Source organism: Cherax quadricarinatus, chromosome 30, assembly GCF_038502225.1.
Source record: "Cherax quadricarinatus isolate ZL_2023a chromosome 30, ASM3850222v1, whole genome shotgun sequence".
In the NCBI taxonomy this organism is placed as follows: Eukaryota; Metazoa; Arthropoda; class Malacostraca; order Decapoda; family Parastacidae; genus Cherax; species Cherax quadricarinatus.
In genome coordinates, this window is record NC_091321.1 from 19,413,980 (window position 1) to 19,435,152 (window position 21,173).

Consider the following 21,173-nt stretch of genomic DNA (forward strand, 5'->3'; position numbering starts at 1 on the left):
TGACTCCATATATACCTCAACGCACCACTCACCTTATTTCCCTCATCAATTCTATGATTAACCTCATCCTTCATAAATCCATCCGCCGACACGTCAACTCCCAAGTATCTGAAAACATTCACTTCTTCCATACTCCTCCTCCCCAATTTGATATCCAATTTTTCTTTATCTAAATCATTTGATACCCTCATCACCTTACTCTTTTCTATGTTCACTTCCAACTTTCTACCTTTACACACACTCCCAAACTCATCCACTAACCTTTGCAATTTTTCTTTAGAATCTCCCATAAGCACAGTATCATCAGCAAAAAGTAACTGTGTCAATTCCCATTTTGAATTTGATTCCCCATAATTTAATCCCACCCCTCTCCCGAACACCCTAGCATTTACTTCTTTTACAACCCCATCTATAAATATATTAAACAACCATGGTGACATTACACATCCCTGTCTAAGACCTTTTTACTGGGAAGTATTCTCCCTCTCTTCTACACACCCTAACCTGAGCCTCACTATCCTCATAAAAGCTCTTTACAGCATTTAGTAACTTACCACCTATTCCATATACTTGCAACATCTGCCACATTGCTCCTCTATCCACTCTATCATATGCCTTTTCTAAATCCATAAAGGCAATAAAAACTTCCCTACCTTTATCTAAATACTGTTCACATATATGCTTCAATGTAAACACTTGATCTACACATCCCCTACCCACTCTGAAGCCTCCTTGCTCATCCGCAATCCTATATTCTGTCTTACCTCTAATTCTTTCAATTATAACCCTACCGTATACTTTTCCTGGTATACTCAGTAAACTTATTCCTCTATAATTATTACAGTCTCTTTTGTCCCCCTTCCCTTTATATAAAGGAACTATACATGCTCTCTGCCAATCCCTAGGTACCTTCCCCTCTTTCATACATTTATTAAACAAAAGTACCAACCACACCAACACTATAATTCCCCCTGCTTTTAACATTTCTGTCATGATCCCATCAGTTCCAGCTGCTTTACCCCCTTTCATTCTACGTAATGCCTCACGTACCTCCCCCACACTTACATTCTGCTCTTCTTCACTCCTAAAAGATGGTATACCTCCCTGGCCAGTGCATGAAATTACCGCCTCCCTTTCTTCCTCAACATTTAAAAGTTCCTCAAAATATTCTCGCCATCTACCTACTGCCTCCCTCTCCCCATCTACTAACTCCCTTACTCTGTTTTTAACTGACAAATCCATACTTTCCCTAGGCTTTCTTAACTTGTTTAACTCACTCCAAAATTTTTTCTTATTTTCATTAAAATTTCTTGACAGTGCCTCTCCCACTCTTTCATCTGCTCTCCTTTTGCACTCTCTCACCACTCTCTTCACCTTTCTTTTACTCTCCATATACTCTGCTCTTCTTATAACACTTCTGCTTTGTAAAAACCTCTCGTAAGCTACCTTTTTCTCTTTTATCACACCCTTTACTTCATCATTCCACCAATCACTCCTCTTTCCTCCTGCCCCCACCCTCCTATAACCACAAACTTCTGCCCCACATTCTAATACTGCATTTTTAAAACTATTCCAACCCTCTTCAACCCCCCCACTACTCATCTTTGCACTAGCCCACCTTTCTGCCAATAGTCGCTTATATCTCGCCCGAACTTCCTCCTCCCTTAGTTTATACACTTTCACCTCCCTCTTACTTGTTGTTGCCACCTTCCTCTTTTCCCATCTACCTCTTACTCTAACTGTAGCTACAACTAAATAATGATCCGATATATCAGTTGCCCCTCTATAAACATGTACATCCTGGAGCCTACCCATAAATCTTTTATCCACCAATACATAATCTAACAAACTACTTTCATTACGTGCTACATCATACCTTGTATATTTATTTATCCTCTTTTTCATAAAATATGTATTACTTATTACCAAATTTCTTTCTACACATAGCTCAATTAAAGGCTCCCCATGAATCATATTAACTTATATTTCCTTCAACTCTTATTTTGTTATTCCTACATGATGTCAAAAGGCAGCCTGATTTAAAAAGGTCATATAGTCTTTGTTTTTGTTTTTTTGACCTTTATTTTTACACTTCAAAAGTTTTCATCGGTGATGTGTTTGCTCAAAGAAGCTTATTCAGCAGTTGTTTATTGTTCATACAAACATTTAAACAGTTGTTTTATAAACATTTAAACAGTTGTTTATAAACATTTAAACAGTTGTTGTTTTTCAACGCACTGGCCATATCCCACCAAGGCGGGGTGACCCAAAAAGAAAAATGAAAGTTTCCCATTTAGTAATATATACAGGAGAAGGGGTTACTAGCCCTTTGCTCCCAGCATTGTTATAAACCTTTAAACAGTTTTATAAATATAAACATTGTTTTATAAACATTTAAACAGTTTTATAAATATTTAAATAGTTGTTTTATTAATATTTAAACAGTTTTTGTAAACACTTAAACAGTTGTTTTATTAACATTGTCTTTGCAGGCTTCTCAGGTGAATTTAAACAACATGCTGTGCCCAGCCATAAGTGATCCTTTCTATGGCCCAAATTACCGGATTGCGGCCATGTTTCATCAGTCATTATGTGTTCCTCTTGTCAGCAAGACCTTCTGCGTTGTTGCAAACTTTTTCATAACCAAATTTCCCCCCACAAAGGTAAGTATAACGAGAAAACATCAAAACTATTTTTTTTTTATTCCACAATTTGTAACAACAGGTGGCTATATCTTACATATCAAAAACTCTAAGTGTATTTGTAAGTGTTTCTGTTTTGCAGTGACAGTATTTCTGTTCCTTCTTGCAACATTTTAGCAATTTGTCATGAAAGTGAAATTGAGGTGGGAAACACAGTGCCTGCACTCTAAAAGGAGGGAAGGTGTTGCAGTTGAGAGAGCTGTCTGACCTGTGATGGCAGGATACTTCTCAGTGATTGAATGAATTGATAGTGAATGTTTTTCTTGGTTACCCTTCCTCAGTGGGAGATAGCTGGTATGTTAAAAAATAAAACAGTAAAATTAATAACATGGTTTCTTGGGATAAACACCAGTGCTATACTACAAATTAGGTTGTGAGGTCACATTATAAAAGGGGTTTGCTATACATTATCACTGCACACATATACACACATGCATATACACATGCTCAAGGCCAGGAGCTATGAATCTACCCCTGCAGCCACAAATAGGTGAGTATGCACATGCACACACACGTGCACAGATGCATTGAGTGCTGTATATTGCATTTGCACTTGCTAGTTTGGAGGCACTAGGGTTTATGCATAGCTGAAAGAACATCATTTACAGGTGATAGGAATGGCAGTATCAATGAACTTGGTATGTACATTTTTTGAAAAGCATATGGCAGTGCATCCTCCTCCTTGGCCTTGTCTGTCTTGTCACATTTATGAAGTGTAGCCAGCAATTCTAGCAAAATTTTCTGGGGTCCTGTTGTCCAAAAATGTCTCAGCAATGGCAATCATATCAGGACAGTGAATTTCCATTAAACTGTGCGTGACCTCCCCATCATTGGTAATGAAGCCCATAATGTTGGCAGAGAGGATGCTGATAGACTTGATCCTTATGTTTGTGTTCAGCTTGACTAAATAGGTATGTAAGGTGTGTGCCCTTGAAACAGGTAGTACACTAGGACAGCCACTGGAGCATAGCTCTCTAGTCGTGTATAAGACACAAAACCACCTGCTGAGCTGGGCTAGAAGTAGCTAGGTGGGTGATGTGTAAAAGTGTTCATCAGTTCTGCAATCCTACTCATTTGTTCTGAGAATGAATCTAAATAGCTGGTGATCCTGTCTGTCTATTTCCTTTTTGCTTCAACAGTGGTCTTCATGATGTCACCTCTCATGACAGTAATTGCACCTAATATCTTGCAGACAATTGTCAGCGGTATACGCCCTTCAGTGGCAACAGGAACATGGCTAGATGCCTGGGAGGGTGGTCTTCTATTTCCTGCTACTCTTGTGTTTTGCTGCTGATTCATCAGCTGATTCCTCTGTTGGTTCTGCTGCTGATGAGCCTGATGATTATGTGCCTGGTGGGCACTCTCCTCGGGCTGTGTTAGTATAAGACGAGAAGGCTGTGGTTAGCTACCTCTTTTTCCACAACCTCCTCCACATCCTTTTCCACACCCTCATTCAGCCCTACCAGATATATATCTGCTGTTCATGCTTTGGCCTGGGTATTATTCAGGTACAATGTCAGTCAGCTGATTGTTAGCCACAGCAGTCAGGGTTGGCAGATGGAGCATTGTTGCCAGGTGTACCAGTTGGTATTGGAATAGTGATGTCAGGTGTACTGTTAGGTGTAGCAGTGGAGCCAACAGATTCAAGGTTTACTTCATTTATGGGTGACAGATCTGTTCCCAATGTGGTGGCCAGAGAAGTTGTAGTGGAATTTTCAGGTATGGTGTTTCAAGCCCTGTCTGCTGGAAGAGCTCTAGTGCTAGCAAATTTCCACCAGTATTTTGCTGTTGTGTTAATATCAGTGTGAGAATTCCAGGCCTTCTTGATAGTATCAAGAGCAGCAGAGAATCCTATGTCATTTGATGTAGGCCTGTTCTGGTTATCTACAGTAGTTTAAAAACAGTCTAATGATTTTAGGAGCTCATGCAACAGTTACTTTTGTTGGAATATCCTGGCTGCAACCTTGTAACATAGCCCAGTAGCACTGTGTTGATTATTTGAGTGGTGTTCCTGAGCCTTTTCTAATCCTTCCTTTTGTGACATAAAGCTCATTTCTGGTACATATGTCACAGGTTCATGGATGTCTTTGAAACTTCTGAGATGTGTCATCTGGCTACAATAGAGGCCTACCTTGCATGCTATATGATAGTAATTGGAACATGGGGGCTTCAGGCATTTAAAAATATGTCTGGCCTCTGCATATGTATGTGTGTGTGTATTTAATTATTTAAATATTACAGTGTCATTTGTGTTGAAATCTATTGTTTATTTTGTCTATTTTGCAGGTAAAGGATAATCTTGAAACTGACGTGACTATGAGTGCGTATGATCAACGAATAATGAGTCAAGAAGCATCAAGCAAGCAGGATGATAGTTCGAATAACCAAAATGGACTGAAGCACCATGCGAGCATACACAGACGGTCCCGCAGTGAGGCTGTGACAGTCTCTCAGTGGAATGGTCATAGCCATCAAGAGTCAGGTCATTAGTAAAATTGTTCTTCAAATGGTAATGCAGTGGGTTCTTCAACTTATGACAGCCTGAATTACAAACATCTGCACTTGTGAATGGGGGGCTTAGGAACCAATAAAAGTTTTATGAATGCCACTCTGCATTTGCAGACATCCACACTTACAAATGGGGAACTGAAGAACCAAATAGTTTTATGGATGGTGATCTACAGTTATGAACAGGTGAAACATAACCATCCTTTATACCGTTGTTGTCTATTGGAAAACAGGTTCTAAGTTATAAATAACTTATTTGTTAGTTGTAAAAGCAGGAATACAACTTGTTCATAATCTGGGGAACCCATGGTACTGTCATAGATAAGAAGATGGTCATGGTGGCAGTCATCAGTAATGATGGTCATGTATGATCAAAGAAGTTGGTAATGAATGTCATTGCTAAGTTAAAAATATCAGTCAGATTGCTTTTCTTAGAATTACAATGTACAGTAGGTCCCTGACTTACAATGTTTTGATTCACGACGTTGCCCTTTTATAATATTGGCCCTTTGAGGTAAAATACTTACGAGCACAGACTCACTTTCGATATACAGTACTACACTTATGATTTATTTCCAGGTAAATTATAATTTTTTTTTCTTGTTTATTTACTAAGTGCATTCATACTTTGGTCTTTTTTTTTTATGTATGTAGAAAGAGCTCATGTTAGTTGACATTGATTAGTAACCATATATTTAATATTTCCTAAGGATGAATTGTAAATACATACATATATTTTTTCTCAGCTTTTTACTAAATGCATTCATACTTTGTGTATGTTCATTTTTATGCATATGCAGAGAAGTCACATTTGTCTAGTTGAGATTGGTCAACAACTACAAATTTAATATTTATGATTTTCTTAAGGATGAATTATAAATATTTCTTGTTAGTTTTTACCAAATTCATCCCAGTTGACAGTATTTGCTAAAACACACACTAATTGACAATATAAAAAATTAAAAAATTGTGTTTGTTACCATTTAAAAACTAAAACTATGGAAAATAAATTTACCCTAAAATAGTTTAAAAAATCATAAAATATAAGCTATATACAATTCTGATATCCTTTACTTGCCACTTTCTATACCTATGTGTTATACACATTATAGAGGTATTCCAAATTCAGTCATGTAATCCTATACATACAGTAAGTACAATTTTACAGGTGAGTATCTATCATGAAACTGTGTAACTAACTGTATTAACATTGGTAGAATTACCAGCAATATGTTAAGTAGAAGGAGATTTGTCAAGCTGTTACAAACAATACATGGACACAGGGTATATATAGACCTAGGGTATAAGGCACAATATAATCGTTGTAGAAGTAGTAGTAGTTATAATACTAGTGGTAGTAGTAATACATGTGGATACTAGAGCTTATTGCTTGGGTAGCATTAAAAAGGGTTGGGAAAATATTTTTGTTAGGTTGGATTTGAGAAGCCCTGTTGCAGTGTTCCTCCTCTCTTGTGTTCTCAGTGTTCTTATGTAGTATCAGCAGCAGCAACTATGTGATGGCAGGGTTCATTGTTTTGAGGATAGTTGCTGCTGCTGATACTACATAATTATGAACACAAAAGAGGAGGAACACTGCAACAGGACTTTTCAAATCCAACCTACTAACAAAAATATTTGCCCAACCCATCTTAACCCTTTAAGGGTCCAAAGGCCAAATCTCAGAGTGACAGCCAGGGTAGAGAATCTTTTTCCGAAGGTAATTGTTACAAAACTCGTCTTCTTAACCTTCTCCAATGGTATGGTAGAGTGTTAAGGTAGCATTCTTGTTGAACATATGGCCTGTTTACGGTTTTGCAACAATAACTTAGTAAGAATTCAGGATTACAAAACAAATAACTAAAACTTAAAATATTTACTAGTAGAGTTTTAGCTTAATGTATGATATGTTATGATTAACATAAAATAAGGAGTTTAACTCTTACATTTCTCTTGATACGTACTAGTACATTGATATGAATAAATGAACCTCTTGAGGTTGAGCTTTGTACTAAAATCACCAATAATATGCACCTATAAGAGTTATTAAGACCTAGCCACAAAGTAACTTACAATGCTTATAAAGACTTATCTGAACTATCAATTCAGAGTATACAAGAACTCGTAAGTGACGGACTTAGTCTCATTTCCATCCAACATGACTAAGAATAGCTTAGACCACAAATTAACCCACAAGGCCAACAAGGCTTGTCCATTCAACTGAAAGATTAATTCTCTAGAGTATAAATAACTCGAAAGTGACAAGCTTAAGAAAGGAAGTCGGTCATGAAAGAAAAACGACCACCACAGAAAACTTTACATGTCTCTTATGAGAGGTCAATGAGTGAGGTATGCTCCCTTGGCTATGCAAGCCCAGACTAGAAGTGGGAATGCTAGTCAGAGTGTGTGTGAAGGACCTGCTCTCAGCTAGTGCTGAAAAGCTACTCAGAGCAAGGGTGGTGAACCTACTCTGAGCGAGGGCTAAGAACCTACTCAGTAAGAGTAGAGAACCTGCTCTGAGCGAGGGCGGTGAACCTACTCAGTAAGAGTAGTGAACCTGCTCTGAGCGAGGGCGGTGAACCTACTCAGTAAGAGTAGTGAACCTACTCAGAGCAAGGGCTGAGAACCTACTCAGTAAGAGTAGTGAACCTGCTCTGAGCGAGGGCTGTGAACCTACTCAGTAAGAGTAGTGAACCTCTCTGAGCGAGGGCTGTGAACCTACTCAGTAAGAGTAGTGAACCTCTCTGAGCGAGGGCTGAGAACCTACTCAGTAAGAGTAGTGAACCTGCTCTGAGCGAGGGCTGAGAACCTACTGCCGGTACCACTGAGTGGTAAGGCAACGTCACGTTGGTCACGTGACTGAGGGAGACTTAAGTACCTGAAGTGCTAACCGGCACTTACACTAGTGGTTTCCCACTACATGACAATATTAAGAACTGCTAACAAAACATAATATAATACAATATTAGCATTAGCATATATATTATAAAATAAAGGAGCAAATCCTTGTATAAAATATAACGGGTATGGCCATACTCGTAACAGTAATAAAGCAAAAAGTACGAAATTTGATGGAAAATTGATGAAATTACGCTTTCGCGGATTTTGATGCATCAGCAATATTTACGCATCAGCGATTTTGCCGACTTTGACTCCCATTTTAGGCCAATTACATTATTCCAGTCGACCAAATTCTTAGCTATTTTGTTAGTATTACTTCTGTTTTATCGATTGAGCACAAGAAATAGCCCAGTCAACTGTTTCAACTACCCAATAAAGTGATCGGAAATTGGTAATTTGGCCAGTTTAACACGAAGTTCAAAATATTTCAATTTCAAAATAGGGTCCAGAATAAGCAATGCAGGCATTCCTGGCACTAAACTAACATTTCCTCTGTTCATTAGTTATGTTTCAGGCTTTACAAATGAATTCCACTTTGACTTTTTATTCACATAATGAATTTTTATTCACACCAAAAAATGGAAGATTTAATGTTTTGCAATATTGTAATAATTGTATAAATAATATCACCACATTTGTGAATGTATATTAGACCCAACAGCTGATGCATATTAGACGCATGACATCATTTGTTTACTCTTGAACATTGGCAAAATTTGAACATTTCCGCTACTTTGAGCGTAGTTTCAACCCATTTTCGTTACTAAAACCAATCAGAATCATCTCTATTTATGTAATATATCTTCCATTCTATCAAATGAGACCAAGAAATCGTGAATACAACTGTAAAAAACATTTGAAAAAACACTGAAAATTTGCTGTTTTAATCCAAAATTACAGTCACAGCTTTTTTCTCTCATTATGCACTGCGTGTTGCAGGATTTGCTTAATGTGGTGCACACTTACCACACAGATGTATTCTCTCATATCTAGGCCCAAATTTACCACTCACAGCTTATTTGAGTGAGCTGAGCTCATGGCATAGATCTACGGCTTGGACCCTGGCTTCAAAGCCATAGATCTACGGGACGGACCCTGAAAGGGTTAATGCTACCCAAACAATAAGCTGTAACAACCACATGTACTACTACTATTACTACTACTACTATTACTACTACTGCTGCTGCTGCTGCTGCCGCCGCCACTACTACTACTACTACTACTACTAGTATTACAAATGCTACTTCTTCTACAATGATTATATTGTGCCTTACACCTCACTCTAAAGCCTATATATACCCTCCGTGTCCATGTATTCTTTGTAACGGCTTGACAAAGTTCCTGGAAAGCAAAAAGTTGCCACAATAAAATGTTGCATTAGTTGCACTTGTGTCCTTTTACTTAACGTAGTGTAACTAATGTCTAAAATTCACAAATAATATATAGTATTTTTAAATAAAAAATACATAAATGCACAAATCATTACCTCATGAAAGTGATGACATTGGTGCCAATTTTAAATTACCCAAAACATTACTTTAGAGATGTCTAAGTGAATCTTTGTAAACATTAATGTTGAGGGAGTTTGTCACACCATCCTTGGTGGTTCATCACTACCTTCCTGTACTACATACACATTATCCCTCCTGCTTCACTTTTACCCCTTCTGTCTCACTTCACTCCTTTCTGTTCCACTTCTCCCCCTTCTGCCCCACTTCTCCCCCTTTTGCCCCACTTCTTCTGCCCCACTTCTTCTCCTGTCCCACTTCTTCTCCTGTCCCACTTCTTCTCTTGTCCCACTTCCCCTTCTGCCACACTTTTCCTTCTACCTCACTTCTTTTCTTCTTCCCCTTCTACTCCACTTCTTCTTCAGCCCCATTTCTCCCCCATCTTCCCCCCACTTCTTCCCTCTTCCCATCTCCCAACACATGTACTGTACTGTATATGTTCCATATTGTACCTCTGTTCTGTTTATTAAACAATGTTTAATACTGCTTGTAAGCGACCAGGCACAATACTGAGTGTAAAATATTAGGTGAATATTCTTAGTTAAAAAACAGATGAACCTTTCTCTGATTATAACAAGGACATGTGAGAAAATAGTTGTCCCCAGTTCTGAACAGTTATCTTGCTAACAATTTTCAAGAGCAAATTAATGTTGTAAGTTGGGAACCTAAGGTACTGTAATCTTTAAAGGATATATGCTAATTTATTGATAAAATTTATTATATTTTCAAATGCAAATGATCTGACTTTTGGTGAAATCTAACTTAGGTGCATTTTTAGAATTATTTTTAGAAATTATTTACAAATTTTGATAGGATAAGATGCACATTTATCTGATATTTGTGTTTCTACATATTATGATTGCTCAGGATTTTTAGAGGGAGAATATTTCAAATTTTCAGTCATGAATATTCTTCTTCTTGTTTATCAAAGCTTTCACAGAGTGCTGAATTGCTGAAAGAGAAAACTACAAGTACGATCTCACATTTGTCTCATATCCATGTGGCTGTCTCAGCCCTTCTCACTTTCTACCTCTCACATTGCCACTGTTTAAGAATAACTGAGAGTGATAACTGACAAGCTTAATTAGGCTTGTATCCTATTTCATAAACCAGCAGCCTGAAACATGAAGCTAAAAGGTTCACCCCAAAGTTATCCTCATAATATCCAGATTCTCCATAGGTGCCAGGATACATGCTGCCCTCAGTACAAGGTCAAACATGCATGATAATAAACCAGGAGTCTGTACTTCCATAATCTTGCATAGCAGACTGTTCTTTCTTAAACTGAAGTTTTTTTGTATATCAGCTACATACCTACAGGTGTCATAAATATACATATTCATAGACATCTTTCAGCGTACCAGCCGTATCCCACCGAGGTGGGGTGGCCCAAAAGGAAAAACGAAAGTTTCTCCTTTCAAATTTAGTAATATATACAGGAGAAGGGGTTGCTAGCCCCTTGCTCCCGGCATTTTAGTCGCCTCTTACGACACGCATGGCTTACGGAGGAAGAATTCTGTTCCACTTCCCCATGGAGACACATAGACATATCACACAGATAATGAGACTGCTCACTATAACCTATTGTATTAATTATGTACCTCTGAAATAAGTATGTGTTCCTCATTTAAACTATTATTTCGTAGCATTAAACTTCCTCTTGATGCACTCCGTAAGTCTGCTAGCTACTGATAAGGCTAACTTATGGAAAACAGGACAGTCAGCACCCTCCCACACTTGATTAATGGCACTCAAGATTTTGGGGTTAGAGGACACGTCCATTCCAGGAAGATTATGCTTAATAAGCTTCCAAACATTCTCTATTGGATTTAAGTCCAGTGAGTTTCCATGCTAGTCATTAAAGTATGGAAATGATTTACGCAATTCTTAATGTCTTTTGCACTATAACAAAAGGTACTGCCCAGGCACTTCTTGAATCTGGCAGGCAAATAGTGTGCTAAAGGCATACTTATGGGCATGAATATTTATGATGTCTACTGTATATGCAACAGACTGCTTGAGAATAAAAAATAAAAATTAATTTGAATTGTGCGAGATACAGTTTATTGCTTTGTAATGGCTCATTAGCTTTCTGCAAATGCTTTTAGCTATGCTTAAAGCAATTGTACATTTTATGTACTTCAATATTTTTTCCCCCTTGACATGCAATTTTTATACTTTTATATATACATAATCACTGTCTTCTTTAAAATGCAGGCATTGTACTTCCCATTTCCAGGACTCAAGTCCAGCTAACCGGTTTCTCTGACTCCCTTCACAAAATATTACCCAGCTAACACTCCAACAGCTCATCATGTCCCAAAAACCATTCATCTCCATTCACTCCTATCTAACATGCTAACACATGCTTGCTGGAAGTCCAAGCCCCTTGCCCACAAAACTTCCTTTACCCCCTCCCTCCAACCTTTTCAGGGATGACCCCGACTCCGCCTTCCTTCCCCAGTAGATTTATACACTCTCCAAGTCATTTTACTTTGTTCTATTCTCTCTAAATGACCAAACCACCACACCAACCCCTCTTCAGCCCTCTGACTAATACTTTCAGTAATTCTGCACCTCCTCCTAATTTCCACACTACGAATTCTCTGCATGATATTTACACCACACATTGCCCTTAGGCACGACATCTCCACTGCCTTCAGCCACCTTCTTGCTGCAGCATTTACAACCCATGCTTCACACCCATATAAGAGTGTTGGTACCACTTTACTCTCATACATTACCTTCTTTGCCTCCATGGATAGCATTCTTTGTCTCCACAGATACCTCTATGCACCACTCACCTTTTTTCCTTCATCATTTCTATGGTTAACCTCATTCTTCATAAACCCATCCACTGACAAGTCGACTCCCAAATATCTGAAAACATTCACTTCTCCCATCTCTCCCCCTCCAATGTGATAACCAATTTTTCTTTATCTAAATCGTTTGATACCCTCATCACCTTACTCTTATCTGTATTCACTTTCAACTTTCTACCTTGACACACCTCCCAAACTTGTCCACTAACCTTTGCAACTTTTATTTAGAATCCCCTAAAAGCACAGTATCATCAACAGAAAGGAACTGTGTTAACTCCCATTTTGTATTTGATTCCTCATAATTTAATCCCACCCCTTTCCCCAACACCCTAGCATTTACTTCTTTTACAACCCCATCTATAAATATGTTAAACACCCATGGTGACATTGCACATCCCTCTATATATATACATATCTTCTTCTTTCAATAAACTGACCATATCCCACCGAGGCAGGGTGGCCCAAAAATATAAAACAAAAGTTTCTCTTTTTAACTTTAGTAGTGTATACAAGAGAAAGGGTTACTAGCCCCTTGCTCCCAGCATTTTAGTTGACTCTTATGACATGCATGGCTTACGGAGGAAGAATTCTGCTCCACTTCCCCACTTCCACACCCTCGTCTTCCACTGAGGCAGGGTGACCCAGAAGAGAAACACTTTCAACTTTCACCATCATTCACTCTATCACTCTTTTTACCAAAGGTTCCCAGATCTAAAGTTCAGATGCCCATCCAAGCTGCAAATATCTCCACCCTTCCTTCAGAGTGAAGGCACTGTACTTCCTATCTCTAGGACTCAGATCTAGCTAACCATTTTTGCCTCTATCCCTTCCAGTAACATGTCCAGCCATAAAAGCCATTTGCCTCCATATTCGCTCTGTCTCATGTTTATTCACATTGAGCTGCTGCTACACTCTTACAGAAGAAATTAAGATGTATATTTCTGAGCTCTTCATGCAGCTCTATGATCATGGCTCTTGCTATTGGTCTTATTTGCTGTTGAAAAAGCACAGTATCAGCAGTATATAGAAAATGCCTTGATACCCCTTTAATTCCAATAAGAGAAATATCATGCTGTATGTATATACTGTCATTTTTTTTTTTTTTTAGTAAATTGGCTGTTCCCACCAAGGCAGAGTAACCTAAAGGAAGTTAATTTCACTAAACTGTGTTATATTACCAGCCTTTTTTAAATATGATGATCAGTGTATTGTACTATTTTAAAAAATCAAATACCTATAATAATAATAAGATTGGAATAGGGAAAGAGGTAAGAGATATCTTGCAAAAAGTACATGTTTCCTGGTTTCAAGTGGCATTCACACCAAGCCTCCAGGCCCTGGCTATTTTCTGCCGCTGTTAATCCAAAGTGTCATACAGCACAATAAGTAGATTTATAAGTGTACAGTCGATTATTGTAAAGTAATTGCAAAGTTCTTTGATATTGAAAGAGGAACACTAGTGATTTAGTGTGCAAAAAGGAAAGTTAAGGAGAGAGAGAGAGAAGAAAATAGGAAGAGAGGGAAAGAGGGAGGTAAGGAGACAGGAAGGTAAGCTGAGTGGTTAGTTTCACCACTTATGCACTGTGGTGCACAGTACAAATCTTTCCCATGGTGCTTCTTAACAAAGGTGCACTTACAGGGAATATTTCTTCTTTAAACTACTATCCCTGGGGCTATCTGCAATTGTCTTTGACATATTACAATGGGCAGATAAGGAAAATCTATGGAAAAGGCTCATTATACATCTTAAAACATCCTAGTAGCATATGTGAAGAAAATAACAGCATGTATGATAGTTGATGCTTGCTTGCTGCCACACTTTTAATTTTGGTATTCCAGTAATTACCATTATTTTGACAAAGCAATGGCTACAAGACAAATAAGATATGCCTGTGTTCTTAATGAAGAACTTTAAGGAGTAAGCTATACAAAGGAGCATGAAAACCAAGCAGAACAATAGCTTAGGTCAACAACAGATTTTCTTTTTTTTTTGTAAAATTAATGTGTATTCAGTAGCTGTTTTACAAGAAGCGCATGGACATCACAGTTCAAATAAACCTTTGAACTACAACATCCCTGCCTGTCCTTGTTTCTGTCAGTTATACATGTTAAATATCATCTGGAAAATAATCTCTCTCTGATGCCCTTTTTAGCATAGCAAAGCATGAGGAAGGAGGTGGTTACCTATGCTGTAAAAGTGATATTACCTGTTGCCTGTTAGAAAGAGGGAGTCAGGTGACTGCCTCAGGGTACTGTTTAAATGCAGAATTAGCATCCACCAAGCATAATAACTCACTAAATCTGGTATCTGCAGAAAAATGTTAAAATTTTGCATTTTACTGCATATTTAAAAAGTGGATTTAGTTATCGTCTCTTTATTGTTTAGGGGTTAGAGAATTGTGTTAGTCTTCTAGTGAATTTGATGATTCCTCAAGTGTTCAAGTAAATTATACCTTTCCTCTCCATATCTCATTGCAGTATAATACTGTTTAGCTTAATCTTACTTTTCTAAGGTCATCCTAAATTTAGCATTATTAAACATCTTTAAAATGTGTTCAATAATTATTGCTAAGGTAGAGCAAAAATGAATATAAAATTGGCTTGTACAGCAAAACTGTTCTTGTTGAATAAGTCGAGTCAGCAACTTCTAGCTAAAACGCATTACATATATATGCTGTGTTATTTAGGCAGAGTCAGTCAAACAAATTGAACTGACCTTAAAGTAGATCCTACCTTAATTATACCAAACCTCTATTAGGTCAGCTTAAATTTATTTAGTATTTAACATCAGTGATTTATTAACATCAAAAGGTGTTCAGGATGATTTTTGCAAAGTTATTGCAATACTAAATTTTTACCTTGCTTGTTTTAGCAAAGTGATCATTGCTTTATAAACCAAGATAACAGACTCTGCTTAAAAAGCATGACATACAGTATGTACATACATGTATACTGCACATTCTTTCATACATATATACTACATATAATGGTGGGCAAATACTGTACAGTGATTATTGCATGTCATTTTCTTCCGCTGCACGAAAAATTTCTCTCTGGTTGTGGTTAGTAGCTACATAACATGAACATGGTAAGAATATTGAATGCATAAAACAGTGTCTGGTTTGTTCTTCCTGTGCAAAAATCCCTGTATTATGAATGTTGGAATGTTGTATTGAGCAAGCATCTGAAAGCAAAAGTTCTTTAAAAAATAGCGCTGAATGATCCTTATGGGTTTAGCACTCCCATCAATCATAATGTTTTTTCATAAAGTATGTTGAATGTTAAAATAATATTTCAAAAAACATTTTCCTAACATCTAACATACTTTTTGCTTTAATTTTTAATGTTAAATGTTCCTTTCAGAAACTATCTTCTTAATATTTTAAGGACTTAATGATGACTAATAGAAATTCTTAAATCAAAATTTCCTTTGGTGTTAATAAATTTTATGATAAAGCTTGACATGGATTGTGTAATTATAGAAATAATTGCAGAAATTTCCCATGTTAAATGAATCAAATTTAAATCAGGTCTTGCTAAGGAAAAAACTGTTGAGATTGTATGTGAAATGAATTTATAGATAAAAGTTTGATTTTAGAGTTAAATAAATCAAATAAGACCAATCTCTTAGTATGAGGACATTGTAGATTGTATTAGAGTAGGACTTGCAAATGTAATGTTGATTACAAAAAGAATATGAACAGTAAACTGATATTTGTACTTTATTTTGGGTGAGATTTTGTAAACCTTTTCCACCCATTTATTTGGAAAGGGGGTAAGGTTAATAGACATATAAATAGTTAAACAAATGTTAACCTTAGACAAGTAGATATTTTGTACTGAGTAGAAGATGAGTGCTGAAAACTAGTTTAGCACTGGTAGGTACAACACAAGGTGAGACCAAGGTAGCTAGCATTTTGAGCATACTACTAATGATGGCCTCTTCCTCTGGTAAGGAAATGACACAAATTTTTCCTTGGCCTTATCATTGTAAAGAAAGAGGTAACATTGTTTTCTAGAGGTTTGTGAGTGTTATTAGCATATTAGGTAATGTCTGGCTTATTATGCATAGAAATGCAAAGTATTGTACAGTATATTATTTGAGTGTATTGCAAAATCTGGAAAGCCATGTGAATGTGTCAAGTTCTTACCTCAGGAGAAGGCTCAAAATAACATCAAGAAGTTTAAAATAGAATTGTGTGCCTTTTTTCTTGGTGTTTTCTAAGCAAGGTTGAATTTAGTCCATCCCAACAAATACTATGTTGTGTAGCACCGTTGTGATAAACTTTGTATGTCCTCTTATAAACCATCTTCTCTGTGTTACTGAGTGTTGTCGTATGAAACTATTGCATGTCATAGCTCATCTTTTACTGTAATTCTGACATTATCTGGTGTGTGTAAGTGCCATTAATTTTTCATTACAGAGATGAACAGTTTTGTGCCTGCTGTGAATGCTAGGGTGCTTGATAGTAAGCAAATATTTGCCTCTTCTGTAATACAGTGCAGTGTATGTGGGAGTAAGAATTAGTATTTTTGAACATACAGTAGCTGTTTTTTAGCTCAAATGTTTGGTGTGGAAATTATTTGATACATTTTTTAAATTGTGCAGATATGAGTCACAAGTTTCCTGTGTTTTTAAACTTATTTATTATCATCCAGTAGAATTGTATGGCGATTATGATGTTTGAAACCATATACAGTACAGTACGGTACTTGAAATAATTCAGTGTCACAATTCATGACTGATTTATTAATGGCTGCTGTTGCTTATATCTTTCAGATTTAATTTAATCAGAGCCAGTAGTGCAAGTTGTTCAGAAACTTGGACTGTCATAAATTTAACATAATTCAGCCATTAATGCGCAAATAACCCGCATGTAGGAGAGAAAAGCTTATGATGGCGTTTCAGTCCAACTTGGACCAAGTCGGACCAAAACGTGGTCGTAAGCTCCCCTTTCCTACGTGTGGGTTACGTATTTGTGTATTATTCCAATCACGGTATTGTGCTTTTTTGTTCTCAGCCATTAATGTTATTCTTGATAAAACATTGTCATTGATTCACAGAATACATCCATGAAAACTACAGTTTCTTATACTATATGAATATATGTGCTCTAAGAATATTTTTGAAGTGTATCAGTGGCAAGCATATTGCAAACATACACCTCTTACTGCTTCAACCCATATCTTGATTAATATGACTATTGTGATACTGATACCATTAAATATATCTATTAATGACACAAATCAATCCACATTGAGACATTAAAGCAGAAGATAAGATAAAGACTGTATTTTTCTCAGAATAAAGCCTTCTTCAGATTTTTTTTTTTTTAACACAGGCCGTCTTCCACCGAGACAGGGCAGCCTGAAAAAGAGGAAACAAACGTTTTTCTTCTTTTTACAAAACAGAAATGTACAGTAAATGTAGTGTTTGAAATATGTAGTACTCAACTCTTTTTTTTTTACTGTCTCCATGTGAGTTAATATGTGCCATTGAACATATTTATTACACCTCTGTGTTTGGATATCTATTAATGAAATGCAGATTTTTAAATTAATTTTGAAAAATGCTCTCTGAGGGATGCTGACAAGATGTTAAGAGAATGTCAGGAAGATTATGGTAAATGTAGTACATGGTAATAAAACTTTACATTGATATTGAAGTGTTCTCAGGGGTTTATCCAAACACAGGTTTAGTTTACTCAGGAGACATAACACATTAAAAGGCCACTAACTGAAAATATTTTTAAATTTATTCTGGAAAGTAAGAGAATCAATAATTATTTATCTTGGAACAGTGAGAGATCATTGTTTGTAGAGAAAAACCATGCTGTCACACAAAATAAAAGGAACTTTTTCACTTTCATGATTATGGCATATGCCATCTTTCCTTAGTTTTTAGTTTGTGTAGATACATAATATCTATTAATTGCAGAGAACACACAATTGTAAAACATTTGCAATCTTACCAGTGGATTTCTCATGATTTTAAGGAGGACTCGGACCTTTAAGTTCAGTGTTCCTGGGATTAAATCTAAATGTTATTATTTCTCTTCCACCCAGTTATAAATGAAAACATTAATTTGTACAAGATAGAGAACTTATGCACCCAGAAGTTTGTTCAACAAAGAAACTGCTTACCAGTCTTTAACTCTTTGAGGGTCCAGAGGCTAAATCTCAGAGTGACAGCCAGGGTCCAAGAATTTACAAAAAAAAAAAAAAAAAAAAAAAATGCTATTTTTTCTTATGAAATGGTAGAAAATCTTTTTCTGAAGGTAATAAAACAAAAAAGTATGAAATTTGATGGAAAATTGACGAAATTACGCTTTCGTGAATTTTGATGAGTCAGCGATATTTACGCACCGGCAATTTTGCTGACTTTGACTCCCATTTTAGGCCAATTACATTATTCCAATCGACCAAATTCTTAGCTGTTTCACTAGTATTACTTCTATTTTATTGACTGAGCACAAGAAATTGCCTAGTCAACTGTTTCAACTACCCAAGAAAGTGATTGATAATTTGGCCAGTTTAACACAAAGTTTAAAATATTCCAATTTCAAAATAGGGTCCAGAATAAACATTGCAGGTAATCCTGGCACTAAATTAACATTTCCTCTGTTCATTAGTTATGTTTTCAGGCTTTATAAATGAATTCCATTTTTATTTTTTATTCACAATGAATTTTTATCCCCACCAAAAACTAGAAGATTTACTGTTATGCAATGTTGTAATAATTATATAAATAATATCAGCACATTTGTGAACGTATATTGGACCCACCAGCTGATGCATATTAGATGCACGATGTCATATGTTTACTCTTGGACATTGGCAAAAATTGAACATTTCTGCTACTTTGAGCTTAGTTTCAAGCCATTTTCATTACTAAAACCAGTCAAAATTATCTCTATTTCTGTAATATATCTTCCATTCTATCAAGTGAGACCAAGAAATTGCAAATACAACTGTAAAAAAACATATGAAAGAACTCCACAAAGTCACTGTTTTAATTCAAAATTACGGTTGCAGTTTTTTTCTCATTAAGTACTGCGTGCTGCAGGATTTATTTTATGTGGTGCACACTTACTACATAGATGTATTCTCTCATATCTAGGCCCAAATTTACTGCTCACAGGTTATCTGAGTGAGCTGAGTTCGTGGTGTAGATCTATGGCTTGGACCCTGGCTTCAAAGTCATAGATCTATGGGACAGACCCTGAAAGGGTTAAATGTGACAAACATCATTTACAATCATTGCTTTTCAAACAAAAAAAAAATATTAATGATGTTAATTCCATTTTTATCCTCAGAACAAAATTTTCCTATTATAATGCCCTACTGGGCCAGATTTATTTTTAGTCAGAAGATGGTAAATGGTACATTTAGTATGTGCCAAAAGCATCATTACTTTCTTTGCTAAACTTGATGTATTTTGTGAATGGCCACATATGGTACATATGTCCATCTTGTAATATGTACTGTTATTCCATTATTATATATGCAGTAACTGCAGATATGTGGAAAAATTAATATACGCAAAATTGATTATCTGCATTTGAAAATGCTCTTATTATATTGTGTTTTTATATTTTTTGTTTAGCTTTTTGGTTAGAGTTTTTAATTAAAGGCCTCCATGAAAAAGTCATACAATTTTATTATTTTTTACATAGACATCAATAGCACAGAATGACACATAGAGGTTTAATATTTTTTTATTGTGAATATAATAAGGGTTCATAAATATGAAAGGCAAAATTAGTTTGTTTTGATAAAAGAACAATAAAGTCAAAAATTATACAGTTCTGTATAATGTTGAAATTTGCTTTATAAAAACATCAGCTTGCAAAATTTTATGTGCTTGTATTTGTGAATTAAAATGCAGAACATTTTCAATAAATGTCAGCAATAATATGTATATGATTACCAAAATGTCATTAAGTACATTTGTTTTTTTAACACGGCTGTCTCCCACTGAGGCAGGGTGACCCAAAAAAGAAAGAAACACCTTCGCCATCATTCAGACATAATCACTGTCTGCAGAAGTGCCCAGATATGACAGTTCAGATGTCACTCCAAACAATCAGTATCCCAAACCCCTCCATTAAAGTGCAGGCATTGTACTTCTCACCTCCAGGACTCGAGTCTGGCTAGCCGGTTTCCCTGAATCCCTTCACAAAATATTACCCTGCTCACTCCAACAGCTCATCAAGTCCCAAAAACCATTCATCTCCATTCACTGCATGTATAGTAAAGGAGACGGGTTGTCCCGCTCCCAGAGGTGGAAGAGGACGGGGTTAATGCTGCTCGCGCTTGTCTCGTATGAGTGTAGCACGTTGCCTTGGACACTTGGGAAGAAGGAGAGGTGTCACCCGAGGGAACGGTGGTGTGCGCCGTCCCTCTTAGACGGCGATGGTGCCAAGAGACTATGGGGTGTTTTCGGCCGGGATGCCGCCAGAGGAGGCCTTAAGTCCCAAAAAATGACATGGTCTCACGGTGTTTCAACAAGGATTGCCCGTTGAAAAGACACACCAACCCAGTACTTTCCGGAGGGGACACCCCTCTTCTTTAGTACATATACTGCATCTAATTTTGAGTGCCAAAGTAGCTTCTCGAATGTGAATGGATACAATGGTAAGCTGTTCATTGATTATTTTCTATATGTGTACAAACAACTGTGTATAACTAGAATGATCATTCTTAGTCATCATTTAAGACACGAAAGACTACTA

General features: G+C 36.6%; 1 protein-coding gene across 8 annotated transcripts in view; it reads left to right on the forward strand.

The window, feature by feature from the left end:
- The window catches only part of LOC128692753 (transmembrane protein 164), a 52,159-nt gene extending 31,806 nt beyond the window's left edge, over positions 1–20,353 (forward strand). For all 8 annotated transcript variants that reach the window (XM_070089974.1, XM_053782093.2, XM_070089970.1 and 5 more), the window contains exons 7-8: positions 2,493–2,663; positions 4,989–20,353. In XM_070089974.1, the coding sequence (XP_069946075.1) occupies positions 2,493–2,663; positions 4,989–5,192 (375 nt within the window). In that variant the 3' untranslated portion in view covers positions 5,193–20,353. The remainder of the gene's footprint in view (positions 1–2,492; positions 2,664–4,988) is intronic.
- Positions 20,354–21,173: the final 820 nt, after the last annotated feature.